Source organism: Dipodomys ordii, unplaced genomic scaffold (genome assembly GCF_000151885.1).
Source record: "Dipodomys ordii isolate 6190 unplaced genomic scaffold, Dord_2.0 Scaffold39, whole genome shotgun sequence".
NCBI classification, from domain to species: domain Eukaryota; kingdom Metazoa; phylum Chordata; class Mammalia; order Rodentia; family Heteromyidae; genus Dipodomys; species Dipodomys ordii.
The window spans coordinates 8,214,670-8,236,976 of NW_012267255.1; the positions used below are offsets into that span (position 1 = coordinate 8,214,670).

Consider the following 22,307-nt stretch of genomic DNA (forward strand, 5'->3'; position numbering starts at 1 on the left):
TTTTCTTTTTGCTTATGTGGTGCTGAGGAATCGAACCCAGGGCCTCAGGCATGCAAGGCAAGCGCTCTACCACTGAGCCACCTTCCCAGCCCCTTATACACAAAGTTGTTTGTGGAGAACTCCCCAAACATCCCCCCCCTCAGTCCATGGTCACGCCCACCCCAAGACCAGCTCAGTCCATTGGACGCCTCCCGCCTGCTTCACCACAGCTGGGCAGCTCTCTCGCCCCTCTGACTCCCAGAATTGATTGTTGGGGGGAGAACCATCTTCTTTTTTTACTTTTTTGTCAGTCGTGGGCCTTAAACTCGGCCTTGGCGCTCTTCTTCAGCTCTTCAGCTCAAGGCAGGCACTCTACCACTTGAGCCACAGCGTCACTTCCAATTTTCTGGTGGTTTATTGGAGATAAGAGTCTCACGCACTTTCCTGCCCAGGCTGGCTTTAAACTGTGATCCTCAGATCTCAGCCTCCTGAGTAGCTAGGATGACAGGTGTGAGCCACCAGCGCCCAGCTGGGAAAATCATCTTCTAGAGTAGCCCCTGGTCCCTGTCTCTATTTCAAGACTCGCAGGGCAACTCTTCATGCAGTGTCAGCCTCGGACCCGTCCATCTCTCCTGCTGTCAGCACAGGGTGAGGACTACTGAAAGCACTTCCGCCTCCTGCCTGCCTCACATTTTCATTCATCCTCCGTGGACATCAAAACACAAAGAGAGATCTGCAGATTTCCAACAGCAAGGATTTGTTGTGGAAAAAGGAGAGAAAACAAAGTCAAGAAGGAGAAACCGAGAATGGAAGAGAGAAGGGAAAAAAACAATGGGAAAAAGGAAACAGTTTTAAAATCATGGATTTTTTTTTTTTTTTGCCAGTCCTGGGACTTGAACTCAGGGCTTGGGCACTGTCCATGAGCTTCTTTGGCTCAAGGCTAGCACTCTACCACTTGAGCCACAGCACCATTTCCAGACTTTTCTAGTTTATGTGGTACTGAGGAATGGAACCCAGGATTTCATGCATGCTAGGCAAGCACTCTACCACTAAGTCTCATTCCCAGCTCCTGGATTTTCATTTATGCTATTCACTATGTTTTTTTACCTAATAAAAAGTTGCATGTGTACGCAGTACTAGGGCTTGAACTCAGAACCTCGAACTCTCTCACACCCTGCTTACAGCAGCCGTACCTCCAGTCCAGCATTTTGCTGTTTTTGTTTTTGTGGGGTGTTTTTTGTTTGTTTGTTTTTGGTTTTGTTTCATGTTGGAGTCTTTCTAACTTTTCTGGCAGGGCTAGCCTTTACCCATAATCATCTGATCTCAGCTGGCTGAGTAGCTAGGAGTACAGGTGTAACCACTGGCTCCCAGCTAATTCATTTACCCTTTCAACTTGTAATTCTCTAATGTATAAAGTTAAAATAATAATGTAAAATACTTTAAGCTTATTTTTAAAGATTAAATGAGATAATTTTAGATTTTGCTGTTTCTTTGGTTATTTTTGTTACTGTTGTTTTATTTTGCTTTGGACTTTTGACACATGATCTCAATATCTAAGCCCAAGCTGGCCTCAAACTTGCAATCCTTCCACCTCAGTCTCTAGAGTACTGGGATTACAAGCTTGTACTATACACCCATTTTGTTTTGTTTTATTTTTTTGACGGTTGTGGGGCTTGAACTCTGGGCCTGGGCACCGTTTCTCAGCTCTTTAGCTCAAGGCTAGCATGCTACCACTTGATCCACAGTACCGCTTCCAGCTTTTTCTGTGTATGTGGTACTGAGGAATCAAACCCAGGGCCTCATGCATGTGAGATAAGCACTCTACCACTGAGTCACCTTCCCTGCCCCTACACACTCATTTTAAAAAAGATAATTTAAAAGTAATATTTGAAACATACTTGATAAGTGTTAGTCCTTACAATGGTTAATTTTCTGTGTCAGCTTGACAGGGCTATCAGGAACCCATATATATGGCCAAATATTATTCTGTGTGTTTCTGTGTGAGAGTATTTTCAGATGGGTTTAACCTTCAAACCAAATCAAGCAGATCGACCTCCCTTGTGGGGGACCCCCTCCAATCAGTTAAAGGCCCAGAAGAAGAACAAGGGTGAGTCTTTCATGAATAAGATGTACCACGTCCTTCCTGCCTAGATACCTCCAAGCATCAGGTTTTCCTGCCTTTTTTCTTTCTTTCTTTCTTTCTTTTTGTTGGTTGTGGGGCTTGAACTCTGGGCCTGGGCGCTGTCCCTCAGCTCTTCAGCTCAAAGTGAGCGCTCTACCACTTGAACCAAAGTGCCACTTCTGGTTTTCTGGTGGTTTATTGGAGAGAAGAGTCTCAGACTTTCCTGCCCGGGCTGGCTTTGAACCACGACCCTCATATCTCAGCCTCCTGAGTAGCTAGGATTACAGGCGTAAGGCACCGGCACCCAGCTTTTTCCTGCCTTGAAATGTAAGCTGAAAAGCTGGCTCTCCTGGCTCTCAAGTCTGCCAGCCTTTGAACTAGAGCTATACTCCTGCTGTCCAGGCCTTCAGATTTGGACTAGAACTTGTACCATGGCTTCCCTGGGTCCCCGGTTTGTCACTTGCAGAATTGGGGGTCTGTCGGCCTTCATAATTGTGGATCATGACATTAAATGATGGGGAATTTTTCCACAGTTTCACACAGTAGACACAGTCCATACAGCAGACACAGCTCACACAGACCTCCCGTCTCCACAGCCAGCGAAGACCACCGGGGTTGTAGCTCTGTAGCAGGCAACGCCAGCTAAGTGTGGCAGCTCCGTGGCAGACAATGCCGGAGGTGTTGCAGATCTAGCCTCTGCAGGTTCTTCTCCAGCAGTTTCACACAGTCCAGGGCCTTGGGTTCTCCTGTCTTCTCTGGGAGCTCTGTTTCATCTTCCCCAGATTGCAGGAGTGTAAGGATTTTAATACCTGAGGCTGGGCTCTAATTGGTTGCCCCTATTATAATTAGGTGCTTTGGAAGGTAACACCTTAATGGTCGAGCCCTATAACATTCTGATCAGTTGTTAATCCCTAATCAAGTCCATTCTCCCCAGGGTCATGAGAAGGTTCTAGAAACTAGAAGTGTCTAAGGAGGAGCAGAGGCAAAGTGTTCTGAAACAACGTCTCTCTTGCATTGGTTTTGATTTGCGAGGCCAAGATACTTCCCAAGGGCCCTGTAACTAATTTAACCTTTCATAATCAACACACACACACACACACACACACACATACCTTATTCCTTATTCTTCCTATTTCTCTACAAAACCCTAAACCAATACAGTGTTTTATATTATTATTTTAAGTCGTATTTTGTATATTTTCCACAGCTGGGTGCTCATGCCTATAATCCTAGCTACTAAAAAGACTGAGATCTGAGGATCTAGATTCAAAACCAACCCAGGGAAAGTCTGTGAGATTCTTATCTCCAATTAACAACCAGAAAACTGGAAGTGGTGCTGTGACTCAAAGTGATAGAGAGCTAGCCTTGAGAAAAAAAAAAAAAGCTCAGGGACAGTGCCCAGGCCCTGGGTTCAAACCCTACCACCACCAACAAAAAAAGAAAGAAAGAAAGAAAGAGAAAGAAGGAAGGAAGGAAGGAAGGAAGGAAGGAAGGAAGGAAGGAAGGAAGGAAGGAAGGAAGGACTGGCATAGATTCTGAGTGGAGAACCTGGAAACCACAAGATGTAAGAGGTCATTTTCTGGAGACCCAGCTCCAGACGAGTGACTGTTATTTAGAGGTAAAGTTTTACACCCTGTTTTAAAATTTTTATTGTTATTACTTTGGGATCTGCCGAGTTAAACAGTGACAAGAAAGTCGGAAACATTAAGAGCCTGCACGGAGCAGGCAAAAGTTCAACCAGCTCAGGAGAGACCTGCAGGGTCCTGGGACTCTGGCCTAGCCTCCAGGAAGACCTTTCCCGAACCTCCCACAGAAGGCTTCTCCTATCACCCCTCCACAGAACCCAGCCCTGACCCCCAGGAGGCCTTCAGGGCCCCCCTCCTGTCCCCAGGAGGCCAACCAGAGCTCAAAGTCCAGTTCCCTGTGCTACAAAGCGCCTCCAGTGATTTGAACCCAGGTGATTTCAGAACTAAATGAACTTACAGTCTCCCAGCTGATAGAATCTGGGAAGATATTAACAGCCTCCTTTTGGAATCCCTGAATTTCTGTATTTAAAAAAAATTATATAGAGAGAAAGAAAAGTCTTAGGAATATTGGCAATACAATGAGGTGATCGCATATTCCTCTTACGTCCGAAATACAAGTGAGTAAGGATCAAGAGGAGGGGAGCGTCGTGGCTCCCTACCCCACACCTGTTCTGCTAGTGAGGACACCACTCCAGGAGCAGCAGCTCAGCCTGGGCCGGGCATGGGGGCGGGGGGCGGCGGGAGCTTTGCCCACCCCAGAGCTGAGGTGTGTCATCTCCACACCCCAGGACTCCAAACAGCTCTGCCCTAGTGCACTCATAATCATTTAACAATTGTGTGCTCAGCCTTGGCTGGTCTCTGTGGCTTAAGCGCTCCAGTCACAGGCAATCACAGACCATCAACAGGGACTTAAAGTGGAGAAGAGTTGGACCCAGTTGAGTGTTAGAAAAGTGGGAGCCAGTGGCGAACCATGGGCAGAGCCAGGACTGGCTGTATACACTGGTGGGTAAGGAAATTAAAACTGAGCAGAAGCCGGGTGCTGGTGGCTCACGCCTGTCATCCTCACTACTCAGGAAGCTGAGGTCTGAGGATCGCAGTTCAAAGCCAGCCCAGGCAGGAAAGTCCAGGAGACTCTTATCACCAATGAACCAGCAAAGAGGCCGTGTGGCTCACATGGTAATGCACTTGCCTTGATAAAAAAGATAAGTGGGTGTGAGCCCTTGAGTTCAAATCCTAGTAATGGAACACTCACACTCCACCACCCCCATATACACACATCCCCATACACAAAACAAACCAAAACCATGTACAAGGGTCACGCGTGCTCAAGAGCGAATACTAGAGTGTGGAGGGCACGCCCTAAGGTGACCCTCAATGCGTCATTTGTTTCGATGATCCATCCCCTGCGTGTGGATGGAGCCCGTGGTTTTCTTCTAAGGGGCGGAGTGTGACAAGTGGGAGGGACGCGTCACTCATGACTGGGCCGCTCCAGCAGAGGAAGAGAGCAAGGCCGTTCATCTTTGGAACCAAGCCGGGCGCCATGTTTAAGATGTCCCTGAGGTTACATAACACCATGGCAGGTGGCCCCTGGGAAGTGGACTTGCCCTCTGCATGTCAGAGACTGCAGGCCCTGTGACACCAGGAGAAAGGACCTTCTAGAAATTCCTCCAGCAGAGCCTGACTTTTCCAAAGCCCTCTGGGCCCCAAGAAATGCAGAGATAACGAGTTGCCATTGTGTGGACGTGTTAGGCCTGTGTCATTTGTACTCATTCCCAGAAGCAGAAGAACCAATGCACTCTCCCCATCCTTTCTACCACTGGTGGGGACGGGGCTCCTCAGAACCCTACTGGAAGATTCTGTCCAGCACCAGTGTCTCTAGTTCTACTCTATGTTTTTAAAATTTGTCATCTAAGTGTAGCTTTTTTTTTTTTTTTTTTGGTCAGTCCTGAGGCTTGAACTCAGGGCCTAGGCACTGTCCCTGAGCTTCTTTTGCTCAAGGCTAGCACTCTACCACTTGAGCCACAGGGCCACTTCCGGCCTTTTCTGTGTATATCATACTGAGGAATGGAACCCAGGGCTTCATGCAAGCTAGGCAAGCACTCTACCACTAAGTCACCTTCCCAGCCCAGTACAGCTTTTCTTATTCAATTGAATCATTGTTTATTGGGGGGAGGGAGCAGTCTGATGATTCTCTGTGGAATTCCAGTTTCTTTGATAAAGGATCTTCTAGAAATTCCTTCCAGTAGAGCCTGACCTTTCCAAGGTCCTTGGAGGCTGCTGTTCCTGGCTCTTTTCAAAGGTCTGCTGGGTTGTAACAACACGTGAAGTTCCTTCCTCCCTGAGCACCATGGCAGGGAGTAGACTTGAACTTGGGCAATCTTCCAAGTCCAGGCTCCTCTAGTGGGAGAAAGTTAACAGTTTAACAGCATTGTTTGCCAGTTGAGAGCCACCAATGTGTTGTTTTATATGCTTCCAAGAACTTCCCTATATGTGTGGAGAGTGCCTAGAACTGCACCCCATTAACCTCTCTGCTATCTGCTTTATGTAACGTTTCAGCACTGTGTCCAGCAAGGGTCTAGGATGTCTTCCTGGGGAGAGGGAGGTGGTGGAGGGCTTGCCTCTGCCATTATTTCCTTCCAGCTCAAGAGCGCATGCCCGTACCATCTACATGTCAGCCCTCATCTCTGCTCATCACCCAGGCCACTGCTGTGCTCATTCATATCCCAAGAGATAGATTCACCTTTTGAGAAGTTCAGATGAAGATAGAATCTGTGTGTGTGTGTGTGTGTGTGTGTGTGTGTGTGTGTGCGTGTGTGTGTGTGTGTGTGTGTGTGTGCGTGTGTGTGTGTTGGCACTGTGGCTGGAACACAAGGCCTCATGCTCTCACTTCATTTTTTTACTCAAGGCTGGGGCTCTATCACTTGAAGCATCCCTTCACTTCCAGTTTTTTTTTTTTTTTGGTCGGTCGTGGGGCTTGAACTCTGGGCCTGGGCGCTGTCCCTCAGCTCTTCAGCTCAAGGCGAGCGCTCTACCACTTGAGCTACAGCACCACTTCCGGTTTTCTGGTGGTTTATTGGAGATAGGAGTCTCACAGTCTCTCCTGCCCAGGCTGGCTTTGAACCGCGATCCTCAGATCTCAGCCTCCTGAGTAGCTAGGATTACAGGCGTGAGCCACCAGCGCCTGGCTCACTTCCAGTTTTTTGCTGCTTATGAAGAGTCTCATAGATTTTTTTTTTCTGCCCAGGCTGGCTTTGAACCAATTTCCTCAGATCTCAGCCTCTTGAGTATCTATCATCATAGGCATGAGCCACTGGCATCCAAATTATGTGTGTTTTTGTTTTGCTGATTACTTGTGAAAAAGGGAAGGATTTTCTGGGACACATGCTTGATTGCTTGCTTCCTTGGTAATGCCTGAGATTTTTCCTGCTACCTTTTTGAATTTGCGATGAAGTTCACTGGCAGTGTAAAGCTTTACCTGCTTTTATTATGCAGCAGAAGAGACAGCATTAGCCTACTTCCAACCGTGAGTGTGGAGGGGACTTGGCAGGGCAGAGCGCAGAGCACTGAGCACACAGAGAGCGTAGAATGTGGTGCAGGACTCTGGGAAAATGAAGGCCTCCCAATAGGGCCGATGCAGAAGAGTTAAGTGGTATCTGAGCTGAGTGCAAAGCAGCTAGGATCTCCCAAAGAACTGGCATCAACACCACACCTTCCAGCCTCCTTCTGGAAGCCAAGAGTAGCTGCAGCAAAACCACATTCCTTGTGCAGTCAAACCTAGATGGGTTTGAAGTCAATTAGAGGATTTTCCCCCCACTTTACTATGTCTTTTTTTTTTTTATGGTCCCTGTATGCGCTGAGCACCAAAGGCTTACGCCTGTAATCCCAGCTACTCAGGAGGCTGAGATCTGAGGAGCAGTGTTCAAAGTCAGCCCAGTTAATCAGCAAAAAGCCAGAAGTAGATGTGTGGTTCAAGCAGTACAGCACCAGCCTTCATTGAAAAATCAACAACAACAACAACAAAACCCAGGGATAGTACCCTGGCTCTAAGTTTGAGACCCAGCACTGACACGAAAAAACAAACGAAAACAAGAAAGAATGTGCACCTTAATGCTTGGTCAGTACTGTTAGGTCTTCCCAAGAAAATGGCCCCTTCCCCTTCTCTCCATGAGAAGCTGCTCCTAGACTTCCTGTCCCCCCTTGTTTTCCATGTAGGATTGCATGCATCCTTCCCTAGGAGTCTCTACCCAGCACTGTGTGACCCAGGTTTCTGGTACACCTGGGGGAAGTTACCTCCCCTTCCTCTGAAGTCACATCCTGGGCTTCCACAGCCAGGCCTCCTTTGGACCATGGGAGGTTCTCAGGCCTGAGTTCACCTCTGCCTCTGCCTGGACCACTCCTCTCCGCCCTCTCCCCACATTAACCCCAGTCTCTCCCTGCCTCGGCCTCTCCACATCTTCATCTCCTGTGGGCCGGCCGTTTGGATACTTCTAGTAAACTTTTCTGCCTTAACAATTGCGTGGCAGTCTCCTTCCAGCTAACCTTCAAGTATGAGGCACGTGCATGTAGCTGTCCAGGTTATGTTGCAATGAGGAGACAGACAGTGCAGACAGAGAAACAGAGGATGAACCTCAGGGCTTATCATCAAGTTCAAGGGTGTGTGCAACAGCCCTAGGCCCACTGGTAGCCATACTTTAGGTTTAAGTGTGTATGCCTATGTGTATCTGTGTGTCTGTGTGCCTTTGTGTCTGGGTATATGTGTGTATATGTGTGTCTGTGTATCTGTATGTCTGTGTGTCAGTACTAGGGTTTCAACTCAGAGCTTCAAGTTTTGTCACTCAAGGCTGGTGCTCTATCACTTGAGCCACACTTCTGACTTCCAGTTGTTCTATTGCTGGTTAATTAGAGATGAATCTCCTAGACTTTTTCTTCCCAGGCTGGCTTCAAACAGCGATCTTCATACCTCAGCCTCACAATTAGCTAGAATTACAAGCTCTAGCCACAGGCGCTGGCTGGATTTAAGCCTGTTTAAGGTAGTAACTAGTAAGTTCCCAGTTGATCCCATCTAATTTCAAACTCTTGTTTCAAAAACCAAAAATTCTGAGGATGGAAATGAAGATAACAAACTGGTAAAGGGTGTAACACAGACAAAGCATAGCATTTCATTGAAAGGCAAAACTTCCTGCATCCGTGGCTGAAGTGGCTTCCAGACGGCACCTATGAGTGGTATTACAAGAGTCAGTGGGGGAGTGAGAGGAAAGACTGCAAGGAAACAAGGAGGGGGGCTGGGAAGGTGACTCAGTGGTAGAGTGCTTGCCTTGCATGCCTGAGGCCCTGGGTTCGATTCCTCAGCACCACATAAACAGAAAAAGCTAGAAGTGGCGCTGTGGCTCAAGCGGTAGAGCACTTGCCTTAAGCTGAAGAGCTGAGAGACAGCGCCCAGGCCCTGAGTTCAGGTCCACGACCGGCAAAAAAAAAAAAAAAAGAAAGGAAACAAGGAGGAGAAATGTGAAAAATAACTATTTTTTAAATAGATTGTGGATATTATGATATATATTTCATATTCCACTCCCCAAAACAGTCCAAAGCAGAACTAGAAGGGGAATCTGGCAGACTTCTGAAAGAAAAAAAAAAAAAAACATTTGGAGCAAAGAGTCTCACGGACTTTCCTGCCTGGGCTGGCTTTGTATTGCGATCTTCACGTCCCAGCCTCCGGAGAAGCTGGGATTACAGAGGTGAGCCACTGGTCACAGGTGTTTTTGTGTCTTCACATTTACCATTCCCACTGACTCCAGACACCGATTCCTGCTTCAGCCTGTGTCATCAGCTCACCCAGACACGAACTGAGCAAAACAATGTGGGAAAGGGGGCAGATTGCTCAATCCAGAATTACCCATCTAGCCCCAGGGGCAAAGGTCCACACACACAGTGGAAAGAGGTTCATCCGAAGGCCGGTTTCAAGTCCATGTACCTCACAGCAGACGTCCTCACTCACCCACTCCTTTTTTATTTTGTCAGTCGTGGGGCTTGAACTCTGGGCCTGGGCGCTGTCCCTCAGCTCTTCAGCTCAAGGAGAGCACTCTACCACTTGAGCCACAGCTCCACTTCCAGTTTTCTGGTGGTTTATTTGAGGTAAGAGTCTCATGCACCTTCCTGCCCGGGCTGGCTTTGAACCTCGATCCTCAGATCTCAGCCTCCTGAGTTGCTAGGATGACAGGCGTGAGCCACCGGTGCCCAGCTCACTTAGCCACTTCTAACTGGGCCCTGTAGTGCTTTCAGAGATAGGGACCATCCAGCCCACCAGCCCTGTGATCCCCCTGAAATCACATAGAACATGACCAGACAGACACATGCGCGTCTTATTCACAGCATGTCTGCTGTATGGATCATTTTATATGTCTCATTATGATGTTATAAATATCCAAATTTGGGGGTGGGGGACTGGGAAGGTGGCTTAGTGGGAGAGTGCTTGCCTAGCATGCATGAAGCCTTGGGTTTGATTCCTCAGTATCACATATGCAGAAAAGGTGAGAAGAGGCGCTGTGGCTCAAGTGGTAAAGTGCCAGCCTGAGCAAAAGAAGCTCAGGGACAGTGCCCAGCCTTGAGTTCAAGCCCCAGGACTGGCAAAACAGTAATGAAAAAATAAATATCCTAATAGTCCTTGGTAGGAAAACAGTTTCACTCCTGTCAGATAAAGAAACTGAGGTTTGGAAGAAAGACAGATACTTGAGATCACAAATATTTAAATAGTTAAAACACTTAGGGATGGAGTCACCCCACCTGAAGCCATGCCTCCTGCTTTCCTTCTTGTTTGTGCTTCTATTGCTTGTTTTCGTATGGTGTTGTCTATGGCTGCACACACAGATCTTTCTATCACACAGATTTTCCTAAGGAGGCAATGCCTTTCAAGAGGAATTCTTCCACTTTTCCGTTTTAGGGGTTAGCCTTTACTAGGGCGTGAACTCAGGGCCAAACCTGCCACCTGGCTGCTTCATTCTACCTTTTAACTCACATCTCCAGTTCCAGCTTTTCGCTAGTGAATTCAAGGCGGAGTCTAGAAGTCTGTTTTTCCCTGGCTGGCCTCAAACCATGATCCTTGGGGCTGGAAAGGTGGTTCAGTGGTAGAGCGCTTGTCTTCCATACATGAGGCCCTGGGTTCAATTCCTCAGCACCACCTAAGCTGAAAATCATGATCCTCCTGAGAAGCGAGGGTTATAGGTGTGAGCCGCTAGCTGTTTCATGTCTTTCTAGAACGATGGCTAGGTTTTACGTTTTATTTTGTGTTGTGTCTCATTGTGGGTTGTCTTTGTCGGGCTTGGCGTGGGGTGAACGAGAAGCAGGTGGCCCCCACCTTGTCCCCACTGTACCTCGCTCAGAACGAACACCTCTCCCGCTGGGGGAGTGGGGGCAGCTCGGCGGCCCTCTCCCTGATGCTGCTCAGGGAGCACTGCAGGGGGGAGGGCGGTGGGGGGGGAACGCTGCTCACCGGGGTCCCTTGCGGGGCCATCCGTCCAGCATTCACAGCCATCTTCCATCTCTACCAGAACCCAGAGGCCTGCCCAGCGCCTGCACACAAGTCCTTGGGGACCACTGGGCCACCACCACCGGCTTCCACCGCCACCCACCTGGTGTTCGTGGGAAGTGTCACTGGGAAGAGCTTTGTCTTTGGGGATGACAGTCCCCTTCAGTGTTTGTGGGGGGCGGGAATAGAGAGCGTGGGGGTGGGTACAGGCCCCTCCCAGAGGGGTGAGCATCCTGTGTGCAGACCCCGCATGACGTCACCAGGCCCTGGGCAGTCCCACTGTGGCCCTCTGGACATCACGGTCTTGGCCCATTGCTCCTGGGCGTGAACAGCGGACTGCGTGGACTCCAGAGGTGTGCGGGAATGGACTCCCACTCAGGGGCTGAAGGATGCGTGGAGAGCCGTGCAGCCTGCAGCCGGGACGGGGCCTGGGGCTGACCAGGCCCGCGGGCTGTCCAGTGACCTTGGGGTCACGTGGCTTTCTCCCAGAGACCCTCATGAACCCCCGCACAGCTCGACTTAGGACCCGCCCATCTGGAGGAGCTCTGCGGCTCTTCCCTTCAGGAAATCTCTGCCACCTCACTCCTCCCAGTGTGTGCTTCTTCCAGATCATGGACAGGAAGGACCCGATCCACGGGTTGCAGTGGATCGGCTGTTGTTCTGAACAATATGTTTTTCTAGTATTTCCCCAAAGAATGGCACCCCACCCCACTCTCCCCTTCTTCCTCCAGCTCTTCTTGGGCTGCTCTGGTGGTGAGGAAGGTCCTCAGCTCGGGGAGGAAGACCGTGCTAAGCAGCTGGCTGTGTCACGTGGGAACAAGTGTACTGCCGGACCCCTGCTCTCTGCCCTGCTGTGGCTTTCGCACTAAGAATGTGATTGGAGCCGGGCGCCAGCAGCTCACGCCTGTCATCCTGGCTACTCAGGGGGCTGAGATCTGAGGATCACGGCTCAAAGCCAGCCCAAAGAGCCCAATCTCAGGGATTCTGGTCTCCAGTTAGCCAGCAATATGCTGAGAGGGGGGAGAATCAGCCTGGAGCAGAACAAGTGCCTGTGGCTGGGCCCACGCCAGGCTGAGTACAGCTACCAGGTTGTTCTTGCGTTTTCTTCCATCACCACAAGGATTTGGGCCTGCAGGCACCATCTGCCGTCCGGTTATTGTAGCACACACTCAACAAGGCGGCTCAAGCCACGCGGTGGGGAGATTAAGGCAGGCTTAGCACATGGAGGGCCAGGGAAGGGGGGATTCCCGAGGACTCCAGGGGACGCCACCGCCCGCTCTGTGATGCCATCCCACCCTTGGAGGTAGAGAAGACCTGTAACTAGATGTCATCCATCATCACCAGCTTCATCACCCTGCTTTGCATTAGCCAACCCCCCCCCCACTTCAAGCCAGGGCCACTGGTAGAGAGATGGGAGGTGGATGAGAGGTGGAGGAAGTCAGAGAAATACCAGTGTGCTTCTGAGTCATTTGGGAGAGGTTTGAATTCAGGGCCTCATTCCCGCTAGGCTCATACCACATTGTTGAACCATGCCTCCAGCCCTGCTTTTCACTGGCTGTCGGCAGGATATGGATCTTGGTTTCCATCTGGGCACACCCCTGAGCCACACTCCACCTCTGCCTACCTTAAACTTGCCACCATCGGCCGGGATGACAGGCATAGACCGCTACCCCCGCAATAGGTTGCACAGGAGTCTTGTGAACTTTCTTCTGCCCAGCCTGGCCTCAAACTATCATCCTCCACTTCTCAGCCTCCCAAGCAGCTAGGATTACAGGCATGAGCAACACTGGAACCTATCGTTGGGTCTTGGGTCGCCTTCCCACTCCCACCACTGTTTGACTGGGACACAGCAACCTCCTCCTTATTTTAATAAAAGAGTTCATGGGGCAACTCCGCCTGGGAAGGACTCTACAGGGACACGCGCTCAGGCCCAGGGGAGGCTGTGGGCCGTGGAGAGAGGGGCAGAGCTGAGGAGGTCCAGGAGGTAGACGCTTGCTCTTGCTCTTGGTCTCCCCTATGGTCAAAGGCCCAGATCTTTCATCTCCTGGGACCACACCTCTGGATGTGTGAGGTGGCGTGGGAGGGCGGGGAGGGGGGGGAGATGGGCAGTAGTGTGCAGCAGGAGGAGGGTGAGCCTGGGTGAGAAGCTATTCTCTGCCCAGGCCGCCTCAGGCGTCATCTGAAGTCAGTGCACCGGAGGCCTGGTGAGCTGCTGAGTTTACTCTGTGGGCGGGGCGAGCAGGAGGCACTAGGCAAAGAGGAAGAGGAAGAGGAAGAGGGCTCATACAGGTGGCGCGGCTCTTCAGGCTGGCTCTATGGATGGTACTTGCACAGGAAATGGTGGCGTTGGCTGCATACGTTCGGGTTCCAAGTGAGAAAGTCTGTAAGAAAGCAAGTGGACATCGGGTTCAGCGCTGCGCTGGCCCGCGTGACCCATGTGCCTGTCACGTGACTAGCATAGGAGGCCCAGTATTTGGTCTTGATGTTAAGCTGTTTGACAGTCTAGGGGGGCTGCTGGCTTTGGGGTTTTTTTTTTTGGTTGGTTGGTTGGTTTTAGATATTCCCGACATTCAGATCACTTGGAATATAGATTACCCTCTATAACAGAGCTGGGCCGCATGCAACGAGTGGAAGGCCTTAAAAAACAGAGCAGAAGGCATTCAGCATCTGTTCCATCAACTCATAGAAAGTTCCAGGATGCCCGGGAAGTTTCAGACATGCCAGAGCCCTACAACTGCATGAGCCAAAGCCTCAGGATAACTCTGCATCTTGTCTGTGAGCCTCTTACCATCTCCGGATCTGTAACCATGACAGCTCCTCCCTCTCCTAACAGAAATAAAAGTCATTTGGGAAGCAGAGGCGTGACTGCATCTACACCGAAAAGGCCAAGTGAGGCGGGGAGGGCCCGAGTTCAAGCCCTGGCACCAATACTTGTTTCAAAAGTCATCTGGAAGTGCAGCCTACTGCAGACCCCAAGAGCTCCTCATGGTACAGCAGGACCTCATCTGTGCACACTGGAAATGAGTTCTGGGAACTTGGAAGGCCTGGGGGGCATCTTTTCTAAGTGACAGGAAGCTTCCTTCCGGTCCTGTGGACATTTTCCTGGAAGGGTGGAGTCTGGAGCTGGTGGACTGTAGAAGGACTGAGGGTGGGAAAGAGAGGCCCAGCCCTGTCCCCAAAACCACTTCCTCAGAGCCACTTGTCATCCTGGGCCTCCCCACTGGCAGCAGGAGACTGGGGAGAAGGGCTGAGACACCCCATGGAGGATAGGACGGCAGCGATGGAGCTGGAGGGTAACATGGGGACTGCCAGCTTGCTGCACACTGCCATCATGTGGAGCCAAGAGAATATGCACTGGCCAGATGCTGGTGACTGGCACCTGTCATCCCCACTACTCAGGAGGCTGAGACCCAGAGGATCGCAGTTCAAAGCCAGCCCTGGCCGAGAAGTCCATGAGTGTTCATCTCCAAAACAAGCAAAGGTCAGGCTAGAAGCTCATGTGGTAGGGCCTCAACAAAGACAGGGCCGGGCCTTGAGTTCAAATCCTGGTACTGGTTAAAAAAAACAAAAAAAGACAGGCTGGGGAGGTGGCTCAGTGGTAGAGTGCTTGCCTGGCATGCAGGAGGCCCTGGGTTCGATTCCTCAACACCACATAAGCAGAAAAAGCCGGAAGTGGCGCTGTGGCTCAAGTGGTTGAGCGCTAGCCTTGAGCTGAGGGACAGCGCCCAGGCCCAGAGTTCAGGCCCCACGACCAACAGAAAAAAAAAAAAAAAGAAGTGAGGAGGGAAGGAAGGAATGAAGGAAGGAAGGAAGAAGGATCAAAGCAGGCAGGGAAAGAGGGATCTTTGTCTCTGGTCTCTGGCCATTGTTCCCCAGGGACCAGGGCCAAGATTGGGTTTTGAGGGCAGCCAGGCGAGATCGGTGACCTTTCCTCCCTCCCTCCATCGACCCCCTATGGCCCGGTTTTCTCCAGGTGGACATGTGTTGCCCACGTGGGAGATGACAGCAGCTGTAAATAAACGCCTCTAAAGGAGATGAGGCGAGGGTATGGGGGTGCACCAGGAGGTGAAGGAGCGAGCTGCAGCCTGCAGGTGCCGGGAGGGGGGGATGGGGGGAGGTTCTGGAACTTACTGTGCCTGGGGCTGGCCTCTACACAAGGCCCGCCCCCGTCCTCGGCCCTGCCCTTCCAGGCGCTGTACTCGTAGGCGGCCCCGTCCGTCCACTGCCACTGCTGTCTCTGCAATGACAGGCGAGGGAGAGGCACAGGGGTGGGTGGGGTCAGCACGCTGGGCCCCACCCCCTCGGGAATGAAAACCACCACGGGGCAAGTACCCAAGTGTGGGCACAAGAGGAAGGAGGCCTGAGGAAAACACGGTAAACAGTTGAGGGGGCGGGGCACTATCCTTTTCTGGGCTAAAAGTGTGATCTTTAAAATGTATACTCAGTGATTTCTCTTTTGCGGTACCAGGATTTGGACTCAGGGTCTACATGCTTGCTTGGCTTGCTGACTTGGCTGGTATTCTACCACTTGAGTCATGCTGCCAGACTGGCTTTTTGCTGGTTACTTTGGAGGTAGACTTGAGGACTTTTCTGCATGAGCTGGTTTCAAACCAATATCCTCCAGATCTCAGCATCCTGAGTAGATAGGATTACAGGTGAAAGCTACCAACAAGCCCTTGGCTTTTTTTTTTTTTCAGTATTGGGTTTTTTGTTTTGTTTTGTTTTGTTTTTTGTCAGTTGTGGGGCTTGAACTCTGGGTCTGGGCACTGTCCCTGAGCTCTTCAGCTCAAGGCGACTGCTCTACCACTTGAGCCACAGTGCCACTTCCTGGTGGTTTATTGGAAACTGCAATTCGAATCTGGCCCAGGCAGGAAAGTCCTTATGAGACTCATCACCAATGCACCCCCATCAAGCCAGAAGTGGATAGTAGAGTGCCAGGTTTGTTTGCACTGAAGATCGAATGTGGCTTTAACACACACACACTACAACATTTTGAAGACAACGGTGTCTGTACTGTTGGTACAGTTGGGGGGATCTCAGTGAGAAGCTGGGGACTGTGGTGTTGTTGGGGTTCTCTCCACTGACAGCCAGGCCTGGGTCCCTGACCTTGAGGGCTGAAGTGTTGTCCTTGGAGGCCAGGCGGCAGGCGGGGTGGCAGCCGTCCTGGGCCCCGAGTGTGGGTTACCTGGTAGGGGTCGTGCAGACCGATCCACACGGGCTGGATCCTTTGGTAGCCGGCGATGGCCTTCGCCATGATGCCGGCCTCCCGCCAGCTCAGCACGGAGGCCAGGTGGCTCCTGTTGCTGTAGGACTGGCACTCGCGCTGCGACAGACAGATGCCCGTCAGCCACGGCCAGTCTGCCCCGCTGAGCCCTGCGGAATGGACGCATGCCCCCCACCCCAGAAGCCACGGGGATGGGCCACGGCCTCCACGCTCAGCTTAGAAGGGACAGCTCCCGAGTGGGACAGGAGACGGCAGGTGACAGGCCACATCCCCTGCCCTTCAGTGCTCTCCAAATCAGAGTCCGGATTCCTTCCTCCCCTCCCCCCTTCCCTCCTCTCTCCTCCCTTCCCCTCTCCTCCTCCTGCTCCTCCTTCTAGTCCTCCTCTTTCTCCTCTTCCTCCACCTCCTCCTGTTCCTGCTCCTCCTCCTCCTCCTGCTTCTCTTCCTCCTTCAGCCTCGTCTTCCCATCTCTGTCTCTTCTTCTCCTTGTTCAGGAGTCAGCTCAGGCAGTGTTAGCAATGACTTCCTGCAGTTTTCTCTATTAATTACTCTTGATAGCATCTTATAAAAGTCATTTAGCTCACACTGAATTGAAAATTTCCTAATTAAAGGTCACATTTCTGCATCCCACCTCTACGGGTTTTTGGTTTGTTTGTGTTTGTGTGTTTTTGCCATACGGGGGCTTGAACTCAAGGCCTTGAACTAGCTAGGCAGGTGTTATTCCACTCGGACCATGCCTCCAGCCAGGAAACTCACCCCATCTCCTCCTATACTTTTTGCTGTTGTTGATGGTTTCTTATTAGTACTGGAGCTTGAACCTGGGCTCTCTCTCTCTCTTTCTCTACTATTTCTCTCAAGGCTGGCACTCTACCACTTGAGTCACACCTGCACTTCAAGCTTTTAAATGGTTCAGTGGAGATGAGTCTCACAGACTTTTCTTCCCTGGTCTGGCTTTGAAGGGAGATCCTCAGATCTCAGCCTCCCAAGTAGCCGGGATGACAGGCGGGAGCCACTGCGCCCAGCCCCATACTCTTTTAGCCAAAGAAGACTCTTGAATCGGAATGTCCATAGACCAGGCATTCCATCTTGTTTATCCATTTCTTCTTTGTGCACCAAGATTCACAACCAGCAATGCCGACTCCCCACTTAGTGCCCAGCTACTGATGAACCTCAGACAAAGCCTCCAGGAAATAAGGCCCATGCAGTGGTGGGAGAGGAGAGCAATTGAAATTCCCATCTGGATTGCTTCATAGTTTTGAGGGGCTACTCCTGGAACTTAAACTCAGAGCCTGGGCACTGTCCTTTAGCTTTTCTGCACAAGGCTGGCACTCTACCACTTGAGCCACATCTCCACTTCTGACTTTTTGGGTGGTTAATTGGAGATCAGAGTCTGGTGGACTTTGCTGTCCAGGGTGGCATTAAGCCACGATCATGCCTGGGATTACAGGCATGAGCCCCGGAGCCTGGTGCTGAGCTCTTCATACATTGCCTGGTGTCCCCGAGGCCCCACTGCCCATCTCTCTCTTTCTGGTGAATTTCACAGAAGAATTCAGTTATGCTTCCCCTCTTCTGTCTCCTTCCGGCTTCCATTTTCTAGCCTTCTGAGGCATGAGGTGTTGAGTGCCGGAGAACGACAACTAACTCAGAATCAAATGAGTCCTGGGGAATCTGTCAGCCCCTTGCTCTAGGGAAACCAACTAGTTAGATTCCTGTGTGTGTGAGTGTGCAAGTGTGTGTGAGTGTGCAGGTGTGTGTGAGTGTGCAGGTGTGTGTGAGTGTGCAGGTGTGTGAGTGTGCAGGTGTGTGTGAGTGTGCAGGTGTGTGTGAGTGTGCAGGTGTGTGTGAGTGTGCAGGTGTGTGTGAGTGTGCAGGTGTGTGTGAGTGTGCAGGTGCTGGGACTTGAATTCAGTGCCTCCTACTACCATTCGGCTTTTCCACTCAAGTCTTGTGCTCTACCACTAGAGCCACCGTGTTACTTCTGGTTTTCTGATGGTTAACTGGTGATGAAAGCTTGTCTGCCCTGGCTGGCTTTGAACTACAATCCTCACCTCTCACCTCTCCCCTGCCCCCCTCCACCCCGAAAAGCCGGGAGTACAGGCGTGAGCCACCAGTGCCTGGCCAACTCAGATTTCCTACCTCAGCATCAGACCAGTTCCTCAGCTTCCGGAAGTATCCATAGCAACTGGAGTTGTAGTAAAACCATCCCGAAGCACAGCTGGGTCTGAGGATATCTGCGCATGAGCAGAAGACAGTTACAGCCCATGACAGCAAAAGCCTGGACGCCCAGGCTCCAGTCAGCCTGTACACCCTCAGCCTCCTGGAGGAAGGGGAAAAGAACACCTTCAGAAGAACTTGGAAGTACTGCTACACATTTCTACTGTTGCCGGGCACCAGTAGATCACGCCTGTAATCCTAGCCACTCAGGAGACTGAGATCTGAGGATCACAGTTGCAAATCAGACGCGGCAGACAAAGCCAAGAGATGTTCATCTCCAATTCCAGATGTGGAGCTGTGGTTCAAGTGGTAGAGCACCAGCCTTGAACAAAAAAGTTAAGCAAGAGCTCAAGGCCCTAAGTTCAAGCCACAGTACAGGAAGGAGGAAGAGAAAGAGGAGGAGGAGGAGGGACAACAGAGACCCACCAGATGAGAAGCAGGGTGGGACCTGGGGGAGAGCCAGTGCCAGCTTTGATGATCTCCTGGGTTGGGGGGGTGGGGGGGTGGACGTTATGTGGCTGCCCGAGGGCTCCACCCCGCTGGGTGATTCTACTCACCCCCTAGGACTTCAGGGCTGGCAACACAGCTCAGCAGGAAGAGCAGCCGCATGGGCTTACATGCCATCTTCCTCTTCTCCCAGAGGCCAAACTCCAGACACTTACACTCCAAGGATCTCAAAGCCCTTGGTAGTTGTTTTTTTTTTTTTCTGGAAATTTCTGGGCTCTTCCAGTTCTGCAATCCAAACACAGTCACACCAAGGAGAAGGATACAGAAATTCAATCAACAAATCACATATGAAAGAAAAGAATATTTGCTAGCACAATTCCGATTTTACAAAGCAAGCAAATCCTAAAATGAGCATAGAGATTAAGAAGTATAATTTATGAAGTGGCCCAGGCAGCAGTAGCTCACATTTATAATCTTACCTACTCAGGAGGCTGAGTATCATGGTTCAAAGCCAGGCCACACAAGAAAGTCGAAGTACCAGTAAAAAAAAAAAAAAAGCCAAAAAGGGAGATGTGGTTTAAGTGGTAGAGCATCAGCCTTGAGTAGGAAAAAAAGCTAAGGGACAGCACCCAGGTCTTGAGTTCAAGCCCCAACACTTGTACAAATAAATGAATAGATACATAAGTAAATAAATTAATAAGATTTTCTTACCTGCAAGGCCTCAGAAACCTAACTGGAGACCCTGGTACTGTGGTGTCTGCCCTTGCTATTTTCAGAAAGGCCAGCAGAAGGCAGGAGATTGATGATGGGCTTTCTGAAGTCAAGAAAAATCTGAACAGATGGCTTCAAACCAAGTGGTTCTTTACATGCTTGAGTTCAGGGTGAAAAAATGCATCTCAATACATTTTCTAATGATCTTTAAGTAGTTGTTTATAGTAGTTCAAATTCAACAAGTCAGACTGTGAGTGCAAAACAAGGAAATCTAGCCCACCCTTTATGTCCCAATACATTTTACAGATAAGAAAAACCTGGGGTGTGTTGGCATTATGTGGCTTACTCACTGTCACCAGCTGTCCTAGACTGGTGAAATTTAATTTGAAAAGAAAATAAAGAAAATTATAAACCTTAAACTGAGCATGGTAGGACACACCTGTAATCCTATTTGGGTGACTGAAGTCACCCAGGATTTCCAGTGGAGGCTACACAGTCAGAGGTTGCCTTAAAACGTATCAATGAAAGTATCTCGAACCTTTCCCCAATTATTGAAAAATACATTTTAGGTGCTGCTCACACCTATAATCCTACTCGGGAGGCTGAGATCTGAGGATCACAGTTGGAAGCTAGCCCAGGCAGAAGAACCAATTAACCAGCAAAAAAGACAGAAATGCAAATGTGACTCAAGGGTTCAGCACCAGTCTTAAGTGAAAAGACCAAGTTGAAAGCATGAGGAGCTTCAGGACCAGCACACACACACACACACACACACACACACACACACACACACACACACACACATTAGTTAATTCCAGAAGCCCTACATTCCTTTTCTGGACTTCCTCTCCCCAAAATAATGGGTTATTTGCCATTTACCCATACCTTCTAAAATACAAATGATTAGCATTTATCCAGATGACTTGGGGTGGAGATAAGGGAACTTTTTTTTGAGTATGTACTGCTCCTGAGACTTGAACTCACGGCCTGGGCATTATCCTTTATCTTTTTAGCTCAAAACTGGTGCTCTATAACTTAAGCCATGGCTCCACTCCCAACTTCTTGCTGATTAATTGAAGAGTCTCACAGACTTTCCTGCCCAGGCTGGCTTTGAACTGTGATCTCCAGATCTCAGCTTCCTGAGGATTCCAGGCGTGACCTACTGGTATCAGGCTAAAGCATCTGCTTCATGAGCCTAAATGACTTAGATGTCCAGCAAATCCCCATGGAATCCATTAGCCCTCCACCTAGGCTGCGCAGTCCTTCACTTGTTTAACAGACAGCGAGCACTGGGACTAAGTCTTGTCGCTATTCTACCACATGGGCTCTGACTGACCCCAATATGCCTGAATGCTTTACCAAGAGGGAAGAGGGAAAACAAATGCTTCAAATCAAACAACATCCCAACAGAAAGCATCTGTATCAGCATTAAAGCTGCGGCTTGTAAGTTCTGCCCAGTGTATAGTGGACAAAGGAAAACAGATGCTTCTGGAAAGCGCTCAGCCCCTGTTGCCTGTGGCTGGGTGGGGGAGGGGGTTACCTGGTTGGATGGCGGCTCGGTGGACGCTGTCTCCTTTCGGGCTTGTTTCTGGAACTCTTATATCCTCTCAGCTCAGGATTTTAATAACCTTTGTTTAAATCATGGAGCAATAATGTTATTTAGCAATAATAAGCCTTATCTGCAGTCAGATAAAAACAACAAGCCGTGAATGAATGACGGCTTGAAAATGGACACAAGCTGTGCTTTGACTAGTCCTGAACCTCTCCCTGTGTTCAAACACAATCTCTCCTTTCCGTCCACGTTATCAAAGTCTACCGGATGCTCTAATCTCCTAACAGCCCGTCTCCCTGTCCCCCAACTTCACTTTAAAAACAGAACCAGACTTTTAATCCCTTTGTGCCGTCATTATTTCTTTCTGCGGAACCCACTCCCTGCACCCCGCCACCACCGACCTGGCCGCAGCACACAGCACCTTCCTGCCCCCCACAGGGCATCGGTGTGATTCCCGGGGCTGACTCGCAGCCTTCCTGAAGCCTGGTCACAGTAACTTGGGGTTCCTCAGAGCAGTACTGGGGTTCCTCCTGTGGGGCAGGGCCTTGCCACCTTCCTGTAATACCAGGCAAGGAAGGCAAAACTTCACATCGATGGAGTGATGGCCAACATAAACTCTCTCCTCTCTCTCCCTCTTTCTCTCACTCGCTCTCTCTCTCTTTCACTTGCTCTCTCTCTCTAATGTGTGTGTGCCAGTCTCACAGACTTTCTTGCCCAGGTTGGTTTCAAACCACAATCCTCAGATCTCAGCCTCCTGGGTAGTCAGGATGACAGGCGTGAGCTATCAATGCCTGGCTTGAATAATTCCTCCTCCTCCTCCTCCTCCTTTTCCTCCTCTTCCTCTCTTCTTCTTCCTCCTCTTTCTCCTCCTCCTCCTCCTCTTCTGCTTCTGCTTCTTCTATTTTAAATGACAGTTCTTTCCTGCCTCCATGGGGTGCGATTCTGTATGGCCTTGGACTTTGTCCTTTCCTGTGTGACAGTGAACGTGGTCCTGAGGCCTGCCATAAGCAAAA

At 50.2% G+C, this 22,307-nt stretch overlaps 1 protein-coding gene across 1 annotated transcript; it reads right to left on the reverse strand.

Annotated features, from left to right (window-relative positions):
- Nucleotides 1–13,459: 13,459 nt before the first annotated feature.
- On the reverse strand, nt 13,460–19,208 carry Reg4 (regenerating islet-derived family, member 4). The gene is made up of 5 exons (XM_013018213.1): nt 19,142–19,208; nt 18,507–18,601; nt 16,332–16,469; nt 15,278–15,383; nt 13,460–13,527 (listed from the first exon to the last, which is right to left on the reverse strand). Exons 1-5 carry the CDS (start codon nt 19,206–19,208, stop codon nt 13,460–13,462), a joined length of 474 nt encoding a protein of 157 aa, XP_012873667.1.
- Nucleotides 19,209–22,307: the final 3,099 nt, after the last annotated feature.